The 11,693-nt window shown below is 41.6% G+C and overlaps 1 protein-coding gene across 1 annotated transcript in view; it reads right to left on the bottom strand.

The window, feature by feature from the left end:
- Window positions 1-11,192, bottom strand: part of pitpnc1b (phosphatidylinositol transfer protein cytoplasmic 1b) — a 16,362-nt gene extending 5,170 nt beyond the window's left edge. Inside the window, exons 1-6 of the mRNA XM_034554306.1 lie at window positions 10,551-11,192; window positions 6,857-7,005; window positions 4,885-4,973; window positions 4,641-4,648; window positions 4,424-4,495; window positions 2,257-2,349 (exon numbers count right to left, since the gene is read on the bottom strand). Coding sequence (XP_034410197.1) covers window positions 2,257-2,349; window positions 4,424-4,495; window positions 4,641-4,648; window positions 4,885-4,973; window positions 6,857-7,005; window positions 10,551-10,598 — 459 coding nt within the window. The 5' untranslated portion in view covers window positions 10,599-11,192. The remainder of the gene's footprint in view (window positions 1-2,256; window positions 2,350-4,423; window positions 4,496-4,640; window positions 4,649-4,884; window positions 4,974-6,856; window positions 7,006-10,550) is intronic.
- Window positions 11,193-11,693: the final 501 nt, after the last annotated feature.

Below are 11,693 nucleotides of genomic sequence, written 5' to 3' on the forward strand. Positions count from 1 at the left end.
TGTAACTAAATGATGTGGGTAAAAGGAACCCTTGTTTTGTCTTATTCTATAGTGGATGTAGTGCACTTACATACAACTTTCGAGCCATCTCTGCACTCTCTTGACTGTTTTCATTTGTGCCTCCACGTAAAACCACAACTTGACGTTTTTACATCTCTGTTTGATGTGAACTAACAAAGTGCAACATGTTACTAGAGAGCTTTAGAGGTGCTGTTAGGCGCATTCAAAAAAACTTGGCTTGTTTTTTGCTCACGTCGTTCTACGCTTTGGGCCTCAAGTCTCTAGCGTGATACAAACACATGAGTGGTTTCAATCTTCTCATGTAATACTAAGCACATCTATTCCTTTGCAGGGGACCTTTTTATGCTTGTCTTTATTTTCTGTCATATATGTAATGTGGCTGAATAATAAATGTGGCCAGGTTTTTCGAAATAATGAGGTAAACATATGTAAAAGTAAATCCCTTCAAGCAAAAACCTCAGGCTTCAGGGCTGTTTTTGTTTTTACTTTAGCGAGAAGCAGATTTCTTTATATCGGCATCTGCTCCAGGCACAGGTCGCCCTCGAGGGACGGCGCTCTGCTCAGGACTGCGCTTCAAGTTTTGTGTGAAGGAAAGTTAAATTAGTTTGCTTTTCCTGAAGAAGATAACACCTGACAATAGTGGATACAGTTTTGGATCAATAACATCATGCCCAGTGTGTAGCTTATCGGCTGATCCGTCTGTAAAATGCTTTCAGACAGAAGTGAAAACTGTAAATAACCATATTTCACTTAAATGTTTGATATATTGATAGCTAGCGAATACAGTTTTAGTGCAGCCAATGGGTGTATACAATGCAGCCTCTGTAATATATTTCGGGAGCAAACAGGATTGGCACATATCAATACAGCCATGCCCCAAGCAGTAAGATATATGCTTTTATTTCAACAATATCCGCTCAAAACTTCTTCTTTTTTTTCCACAACCGCCAAAGATAAATATCACCAACCCCCAAACACGTTAGCTGATTGCTTGCAAGTTACAAGCAATCAAGATAAGTGGGTTTTACTTGATAACGTGGAACAATGGGGGAGGGGGAGGAAAGAAAGGCCGAGCGTAAGACTTTGTGGATTCCACAGTGAGAATTAAGAGATTTAAACCTCTATTACCGTGTTCTGTAGTAAACCATGCTGTAAAGAAATGCTCTGCAAGTAATGACGAAGGGCTGTAACAGAATATGTACATTTTTGCAGAGGAACACTTGTTTTATGAGGACCAGCAAGTGTTCATAGCAAACCATTGTTTCTAAAGACCAAATCTTAGCGTGTGTAGTGTGTCCAGTGCAATTTCCTTTACCATTATTACATTTCACTACTATCGAATACTGAACCTGACATGATTTACAGGTCATCTGAGTGGCCTGATGCTCGGCCCACAAGCTGCTGTTTGACGAGGTGTTGCTGAACCCACCAGACTCCCCAAAGAAAGAGAAACCGTCAGAGGAGAAGCAGCATCAGAAATGTCTCGGTATCCACAGGAAGACGTGTCAAGTGGACCACTGACCTGAGGCTTCATTACCAGCTGACGCAACGTCGGTATACAGAAAACCATTTACTCTGATGGTGGACATGACATGACATGACCTTGGCTACTTTTTGCATTTTGTGTACCCAATTTATAGTTCAATTTCCTGGTCAATAAATGAAATGGTGTATTTTTTACAAGGGATTATGTCATTTTTTAAATTTAGAAATAAGTACCTTAGAGAAATACAACATGTTATTTCACAAAGGCTTTATGCAATTACATTGTTTTATTGGATTTCATGCATGTAGAAAGGTAAAACGATCTGTAATGTAAGCCACACATTTATGTTTCAGTCAAACTTTGTAACAATGTTGACAGATGACTATATGAATTATAAAATATTCTCTACAGTATTTTGAAAGGGTTTAAAATTAATAATCTGCAGCTTTGAGCAATATTTCACTGCACAAATAAAGCAAACACTTTATCACGAACAATATCTCAGTATCTCTCAGTGGCCGCTGATACTGTAGTTACTGAGCAGTTTTTAGATAAGATCAGTAATTTCACTTTCAATAAACAAAGGCAGGACCGTTTTGAAAGCATGTAAACTTGGTCGAGCTGACAACCCAAATGCAAGTATGAAGTTTTAAATTAGAATGTGATCCATGTAGTTTTTTTCCACACTGTAATTTGTTTTATGTGGCTGCACATTAACGTTTGTGTGCAAGTAACAGAACAGTACGTACCTCTGACTCTTTGTAGTGCTTTTCAGGGATGGGGTCAATCAGGATATCCAGGAAACTCACATCCTCTTCTGGGGTTGGCGTGTCCCCAAACACCTACATCCAAACAGATGGGGGAGGTCATACAGTATACTGGGAGCAGATACTCATACACACACTCCACGCGTATTCTCAAACACACACACACACACGCACACACACACACACACACACACAGTCACTCAATCAGTGCACAGGGGGGATGAAAGTAGATGAGTAACTGTGTAGAAAACTGAGGTCACACACCATAACACCCCTCACTATATCCCACCCTGAGGCCCTTGGAGCAAATCACAATGGAGCAAATGGGAGAGAACAGACAGAGGAGGGGGAGATGGAGGTGGGGGGGGGGGGGGGGAGAAGGACGTACGAGAGAGACGGAGAAAAAGAAGAGTTATGAGAGCAGAATACACTTTTGCTTGAGAGAAAATGGGGAATGCAAGGGAGAGAGGGGCGGTTGCTCTTTTATCTGACCTTGGTTAAAATGCGTTTGTACGCCCTGCTGAAATTCTTCATTGCACAGTTAAAAACTAACAAATAAGGAAAAACCTGCTGTTAGATAAAAGCCAGCTATGCTCCTGCGGTGCTGTTGTTGGTCCGTGTCAACCCACGGTCTAACGCCCTCTCACGGTTTCCTCGTCATTGTCTCTCTGTTTTATGTAGATATTCATTCAGCGATATGGAAAAAAAAAGTGCTTCTGGTGCAGACTGCGGCAAAAGGGCGAAGACGTTTGACCTGATGGGAAATCGAAGGCTGCACGTGCACTAAAAGCATACGCTGCACGTGCACTAAAAGCATACGCTGCACTACAAGCATACGCTGCACGTGCACTAAAAGCATACGCTGCACGTGCACTAAAAGCATACTCTGCATGTGCACTAAAATCATACGCTGCCTGCCCAGCTATGCCTACAAAGCTAGGAGAAGCTCGGATTACAACAGGGACAGAGACATTACTCCACTATATCTTCACATAGCAAATGGTTGTTTGGTGCTTCCCTCTGAATGTTGTATACTGCACCTTAAAAGGATGCAAGTAAGAGCAGGAAAATGGAGTTAAGGTATCAGAAGTATAAATACTCAATATGCAGAAAAACAGCTCCTGTGACTGTACTTGCACTCGACTCTACTACTTGTGATTGTTATTTCTTTAGCTTATTATTGCTCAAGTTTGAATGGATAAGCAGCATTTGAATGTTTTTGCCCGGTTGAAGTGGAGCTACTTTTTAAACTCTTCATTATAGGGCTGCAACTGACGATCACTTTCATTATGCCTTTTACGTTTTTAAGCAATCCATTACTTGTTCAGCCAATATTTGGACAAAAGAAACTGAGATATGATAATGACAAGAAAAAATGTCAAGTCCTCACATTTGAGAACCTGGAAACGTGAAGTGTTGAAAAAGGACATACAAGATCTAATTTGATAAACTTTTGGGTAGTTTAATTTATAACAAAGTATCATATTTTATAAGCTCTTTTGTATATAATAACTCCAACTGTCAAATATAGTAAGATAGAAAGTACAACAATTCCCATTGAACTATATTATATAGACATATAAGTATATAAGTAGCATGAAAAGAAATGTCTCAAGTAAAGTCAAATGACCTCAAATGTGGTCTTCAGTGCAGTAATTATACTATAATGATTTGTACCATGCAGGACTATGACTTTGTGTTTGTTTGGAAGAAACCTGTGACTTTGTGACAGAAAAAAGAAAAACAAGATTCACCACATTTTTCTCCATGAGCTGCAGATGTTTATATTTGACATGTTGGTTCTTGTAACTCGACTATTTCCTTGATTACAGAGCGCACATTTAGGGGCCAGACAGAGTGGCCATTGTTACTGAACTTCTGTGTGTGTGTGTGTGTTTATGCGCGTTCTCTTTGGACAAAATGCAGCATGGCAGCCGTGCTCACTGACTCCATGTCTGCTTAATAGATCTGCCAATACTGCATTTCACGCTTTGTTTGTGTTCCTCGTGATGGGCACATCATTGGGAGAAACATTTTCTTCGTGCAGCAGAGAATAATGTAAATCTCTCTACTTCCCCCATGTCTTTCTCCTCCCCCCTCTCCTATAATCACTCCATCTTTCTCACCTCTCGCTCCCTCTCATACTCACATTGCTGTTATCGCCGTTGTTGTTCTCGAATCTTGTCTCAATGCGGATGCTGAACTTGGGGAGGAATGATACCTGCGGGGTGACAAGAGGTAAAAATGGAGGAAAAAGGTGTTGAGGGCAGAGATAGAGCGAGTGGAAGCCGATTAGATCCACTGATACTGGAAAGAGATGAGCTCTGTTTATTCATGTACACTAAATGATGTGTGAGAATACTCACCGAGTACTCTGCAGTACCAGAGACGTTCAATATGAAAAGGGAGAAACGGCAGAAGTTACTCATACATGCATGAGCATGCAATCGCTCACACACACACATGCACGTAACCACAGGGGCATGCATACATAGGGATGAATATTTGATGGAACCAGCTGCTAAAAGTAAATACGTTTTGTATGATGTAGTGAGGTGAAAGTAACCTGATGTATAAGACCAACAAAGGAACTCAAACACAACAACACACCTGTGATGGTGTACGGGTAGAAGTTCCAGGCCTTTTCTGTCACGTAGAAGAACCGCGGGACAAATGTTTTCGCCCAGGACGGCAGTTTACTAAACGCAACAAGGAAGAACCAAGAATCGTAGTCAGGGAGTGAAAGAGGGGAATAGTCGGAGACAGAGATTATGGAGGGAGACAGAGAAATCCTAAATGGTTTCTGGGCCCTTTCAAGACAGATTACCTGTCGGCTACTTTCACCACAGCATTCGTGTTATGACTCATTCACAATCATACCTCTGGTGATGCATGGTCACTGTAGCTTTTATGTCATATGTGTCAGAACATGATTGAAGTGAAATACATTTTTTTTCTCACCGTGTGTGTGTGTGTGTGTGTTCCAGCATATCTTTACTAATGAGGACCAAATGTCCCACAAGCACAGAAAGATTAGGACAATCCTCCACAGTGAGAACATTTCTTTACTTCTGTAAGAGTTTATTTTAGGATTAAGCCTTGGGTTCATAGTGGTGATTAGAATAAATGTTGAGGTTACATTAGGGTAATGAGAGAGGTTAGTTTAGGGTTAAGGAATGAATTTAGAGTTAAAAGAGTTTTTTTGTTTCACAGTTATCACAATTCATTGATTAATGGACTGTCACCCTAAACACAACGCACACTTCCTTTCAGCCCAGTAACATGGATACTGTATTCTTCCATAGCGTTAAATTACTGTAGTTAAACAATAATTTCAGCATCTGTCACATACCTTGTGTACACTTGTCAACACTTATTTTAATGGCCCTCGTTTAGAGTTTATGTAAATAGTTTAAAACATATTTTCATATAGTTGTAATTATATATAAAGACATATTTGAGTGTTTATTAACGCACCTGGGAAATAATACAGACCTGTGGCGCATGTGGCTGTGAGTAACAATCATGTGTGTTTACGCAGTGAAACCCCGCCGGCCACATTCCTAACACAAGCTATAATTAGCTTATAATACATAACTTCTAATGCCAAGATTTGTTTGTATCAAAACAAATGTGTTTTTCCTAATCATTTGAAGTGTGCCTCTTATTGCAATAACCACTATAGATGACAATAACAAGGTAAAAGGATAACAAAGTATTTTTGACAGTTTATACAAACTTTGGGACGGTTGAAATTATTTCTTGGGACGGTTTCCTGGATCGTGGTAAAACACATTTATATATATATATATATATATATATATATATATATATATGGAGCCTTGAATATATCAGCTGCTATTACCAAACAGAAAAACGACTATCAGCGGTGCATTGGCAGATAGGGTTCATGGACGATCGGCAGATAGTATCGGCGGAATAAACGCGATACATGAACATGTCATATCTTACAACTGAGATATGACATGCAGTGAGCTTTAGACATGTAAGCTAAGCTAACCGGCTCCATAAAGCAATTAAGCGCATTTCCCAAAATGTTCCTTCAAAAAACACTTCAAATGTCCTCATATCTACAATATAACTTATTTAACTTAATTATGTATGATAATAATAGATCTGAACATCTATTGAACAGTTTGTGCTCCGTGTGCGACCAGCCTCTGATGTCTTAAACTACCAACAGAGTTGTTTTGAGAACCATCAAGATGACGTCAGCACACTTGAGGGGTTTACTGTAACATGAGCTCATGGCATAATAACAGGTCTATTGTAACCACACAGTATAGGCCTCAACTTGTTTCAGGCAGCAGCTCCTTGACTTTGAATGTGGTTACACTGCAGTGTTGCTGTTACCGTGTTGAAATGATGTTTTATTGCTTGTCAGTAGTGATACCTGCAACGTGGATCAATAGAGCGTAAAGTCAGGGATCAAAGATCGAACACAATCAGTTATCATAATGACAGGGCTGACAACTCAAGCATATAAGGCTCAGACTGCAAACCACCAGTTAGTAGCTGTAGTGCCTCATTAGCACAGCAACGCGACTGAGGTGTACTCTACCTGCTGAGGTAGATGCGCTTCTCCGTCAGCTGTCCGGGGCCGTGCTGGGGGTGAGAATCTGACTCATTCGTCACCACCTCCACCCCTTCTCCCCCACCACTCTGCTCGCAGCTGTGCTTACTGATCATGTACAGCTGGCCAATCCTGTACTGGAGCCCGTGGAGAGGTTAAGGATGAGGTGCATGGAGGTGAGGATGGGGGTGGGGTGGAAAGAGAGGGAACAAAACTGTGGTGAGAAAACGTAAAGCTCAAAGCCAAATCATCAAAAGCCATCCAAAGAGACGCGTTTGTTGATTGTAGCATGCAACAAAGAAACTCAATTCAGCAGGTTTGAAGCTTAAAGTAAATCTCTGAAACACTTCCTCTTACTTACGGTACACACGGTTGAATTAATCGGTAATAAAATAGATTGTGCGGTTCTCACAGGGCCCTAATATTGCTGTTCACTGACATTACAGGAGGACTCTCCTCCACTTGTTACACTACATTTTTGCATTCAGCATTAACCCAGAGGCGTATCTTTGTTGTGGCCACAGCAGTTTTATAGTCTTAATTACACTTTTGGCACTTGTACACAACTTTAATTCATTGTTTTTCTCTCTTCTCTGTACATACATCTATTGAGTGTCGGTCCGTCCTATGTTGCTCCTCACGAGGTTCCCTTCCCCCCTAATCAAAAGTCTATTAAGAGTTTATATTAATCAAAACTGCGTAATTAAAGGGGGCATATCATGCTCTATTACGGGTTTCTATGTTTCTCATACTGAATATACTCAGATTTAAGGCCTGTCTCTTTAAGCCCTCTTCCAAAAAGGCCCAGTCTGCTCCGATTGGCTTGAGAGAATAAATATGGTGCTTCTTTGCAAAGAGGTAGTTCTCAAGACATGGGTGGAGATAGTGTTGGACGGTGTACCAATACTAGAAAGGTATTGCAATACCCTGGTGTTAAGAACTATACCACCTATACCACAGTTACAGGAGGGATTTAAATCATTCTTAGATTAGAATGAACTTCCATACGGAGCGACAGACTTGTCGCTAAAAGTGGCGTTAGCTCCTATTTGGTTTTACAGGAGGGAAAGATTAATAAGTATTTTGTTGAAAGAAATGCTATTTCTTTTTTTCCAGATATTATGTCTGACCATGGATGTGATCTAAGAGAGTTTGTATTCTTTCATTCATCTCTACTTTAGGGATATAACGTATAGTGTAACATCTGATTTTCAAGCCCTTTCAGGCACATTTGTAATTTTTAAGCTATGCAAATATAATAAGTTGACCTGACATTTCATAAACATTTAATTGAAAAATGAAACGAAAATGTTACTCATTGGTGGCCACAAGGTAATACAGAATTGTATAGACTTCAATAAGCAATCAATACAGTAATACCACTACTACTAATCAAGGAACTGTACACTCCATTGAGGAAATTATAATAAGCATCAGCCACTAAGAGGAAGTAGCTGGTGGGAGTGATGACAGAACGTTCTCCTGGCAGCAGGTTCAGCCATAGTTGCTGAGTCCGATTTTGTTTCAAAAGGCACTTAGGAGCACGCTTTGTTATTTGCTCTTCATTTTTTAAATAGCCTTTTTGCTGTGTATAAAGATTACCCTCAAGTTACCATATCTAAATATCAAAATCAAATTTGTCCAGGGAGGGTGAATGCATGGGAGTCTAGATTAAGAGGGGGAGTACGACTTTGTTCTGGGCTGCAGCCCCAGTTTGTGCTCGATGCTGATGAGGCTGGAGAATTTTCTGTTCGCGAGTCTAAAGAAGACGAGGCCTTTGGGCATCTGCAGCGGCCTCCTCAATGAGCTCAGCCTCACAGATTCAGGGTTTCCTTTTGAACAATTTCCACAATGATACTTGAGTTTTCGGTCTTTTCCTCCTTAACATTGTTTGTATGTACAGCATTGGGTGCGCTTTTTAATCGCAGAGCACTGGGTGAAGGTCTGCAAGAAAAAGCAATTAGATTATACTGCAAACAACTAAACTGTGCTGCTGCATTGTAATTCATTGTGTTGCCCTATATATGTGTGGCATTAAAGCATTATTTTCATCAAAAAATAGAAAGGGAGGAAGAGAAAAAGATGTGGGCAGATCTCGGTTTGCTTTCCTTCAATGTATTCTGTTGACATCAACGTGGCATTCCTCCTTCTTGTTCCAATTACGGTGGAAGGCCATCATTCAATATTTACTTATTGGGTGTCCGTGGGACTTAATTAATCACAGCGATGGGAGTTTTTACACAGTCTTAAGACGAGCAGACTGTAGGGCAACACGCTCCTGTCTCGCAGGTTGTGAATCTCTTTGGCTTTTTTAGGAAACTAATCTTAGCAGGAAGTTGGAAATACTTATCTACCTCTAAATCATTGTTATTATGCACTCAGACTGGCTGTGATGAGTTATACGTTGACTCATCCATTGGCGGCTCTTGGTGTATATCTTCCTCCTTCCTCCTACCACTTTTTAAAAAAAATTTTTATTGCAAGATAGTTTACAAGCTATGAATTTGTCATAAATTCCTGAGTGTAAATATAGCTCATCATTGCGGGTCGGAAACTCTGCAGATAAGTGCCAGTGTGACGGCAACTGAACATGAAAGAATTTAAGATTAAAGTAAAGCTCGTGGCAACTTTTCCAGTGATTAAACGCTAACAGCAAAGACTTGAAATTGTTATGTAACCCTGGATCTATCCACTGACAATGACAATGTGACGACGTTATCTAAATATTTGTAATTGATTGTGTGCTCAGCTCCAAAGCGAGAGTATGGAGAGAGTATGGCACAGCTGGGAGTCGGCACAGTCTCGGCCAGGTTGGGTGATGGGATTCCTTCGGCAGTTGTTCTGTGCAACCCCACTGACCCACTCTTCCAACAGCAGAACACAATAGTGAACATTCCTGCACACACGCTGAGCTGTATTGTGTTACAGAAGTTCTTCTGGATATTTCACACCTGAAAATGAGGCTGAGGACGTCGTAAATGGCTTGGACTGTCACGATTTGATACTGCCTCAAATAAGCTGCACTTAAACTTACATTACATTCAGGCCAAAGAGGATTTGCTGCCAGCTCCAGTTTCTGTGTGCCCTGAACTGATACTGTAAATCCTATTTTGGACTGCTATTTGTCACTGTCATTGTTGTGGTAACAGGTACAACTGAAGGGGGGAGGGCACGGCATCGGAGGAGATGAGGACGTTTCTGCTGAAGGGCACTTTGGCGCATTACACCCTCGCCTGCCCCCCTTTCTCTCTCTCTGGATCTCCTTTGTTGATAAACCTGCAGGCCATTGTTTGATTGTCTTGTAAAGCCGTGAACCAGTCCAACTAGTTTTTGAACTGCTAGGTGTGCTAAAGCAAGCGAGGGAAGTAGAGCAGCAGCCAGATGGGGAGATAATTTAGACACAACAGCAGCGCTATGATGCTGCCGGCCAGGTGTTGTGCTTTGGCTCTATCAGATTGGTGCTGAGCATTCCTCGCTACCCCCAGTGTGCCAAAGCTCCCACAGAGCCACCGCAGGAGATCTGTGTGCTCTGTTGGCACTTTTCTTATCAGCACATTAACACTTTCAAGATTACAAGTTAAAACAACACGTTGGAAATAAACCCCCCTCTCTTGTCCTTTGAATGTAAAGTTGTGGGCGGGTCATGTGCGTGTGTGAGCGTGGGAAAGACAAACACGCTTACCTCATCCACAGTCAGTGGCATACATATGCGGTACTCTTTCATCAACATGGTGGAGTTACAGGGAGGGCTGTCTGTGTTGAGCTTGTCTATCTCAGCTGTCTGGGTTGCATAGTAGACCGGCTCAGGCAAGCTGCTGCTGTGGACTACAGTGGCCTCTTTTCTGACGCTCTTCTTCTTTTGTTTTGCTGATGTCAGTAATCCATTGAGTTTAGTCCAGTCCTCTCTGTCAATGAGTATCTGCTGCTTTCTCACTTATTCCCTCCCTCGCTCGCTCCTTACGGCTTCGTCTCTCCTGTTTTGTTTCTCTTCCTCAATTAATCTTTGGGACCCGACTTTCTAACTGCCGTCTTTGCCTCCCTCTCTTGTTACTTCTGCTTTCTCTTCTCCTGCCTTCCGCTGCCCTTTTCTGCTTGCAGTTTTTTTTTTTCTCACTTGGCGTCTGTTTGCTTTCTTTCACCACAGTAAGAAAGTGGTAATTAGCTGTGAGGCAAGATTGAAAGCCAACCAACTCTACCTGTTCTTTCCCTTTTCTGCCTCTCTGTGCTTTGTTTAATTCCCCCTCAGACTTCTCAAGCGTAACCTTGGTGTCTGCTCAGCGCTGTTGCCTTTCCCCTCAACTGCCCTCCGCTGCTTTCTGTTCACAAATTCCTTCGTCTGTTCCCTCCTTATCTCTTTTTTTCCTCTCCCTCCCATACTATCCACTCCCCGCCCACTGTACTTTACTACCTCCTCACCTGTGTCCCCCCCTCCCTTCTCCCTTTCCCTCTCTCTGATCTTTATCTTTTCTTTCCTCTCTGTCGCCAACACCGCTGTCAACAAAAATACACTCTATCATCTTGCTATATCTGGCAACAATAAGTAACACAGTTTGTTGACATCCGTCTTTGAATTTGAGGCATAACCCCTCCAGACCCCCAGGCTTGACACACAGGAGTAGTTAGGGTGGGCCGTCGGATTAAATATTACCAGAGCCGTGAGAACTTCCATTAAGCACAATGGCAGACTCACGTACGTTGTATTACCTCACGACCTTCAGCCGGTTTAATTGAATCCGTGGTTAGTCAATGAGTAGAGGAAACGAAGCCGTCAGATTTTCTCTCCCCTGTCCGTCCTTGCCAAGCACATATTGTTGCCTCCTCATCA

The sequence above is a fragment of the Cyclopterus lumpus genome, chromosome 16 (assembly GCF_009769545.1).
Source record: "Cyclopterus lumpus isolate fCycLum1 chromosome 16, fCycLum1.pri, whole genome shotgun sequence".
NCBI classification, from domain to species: domain Eukaryota; kingdom Metazoa; phylum Chordata; class Actinopteri; order Perciformes; family Cyclopteridae; genus Cyclopterus; species Cyclopterus lumpus.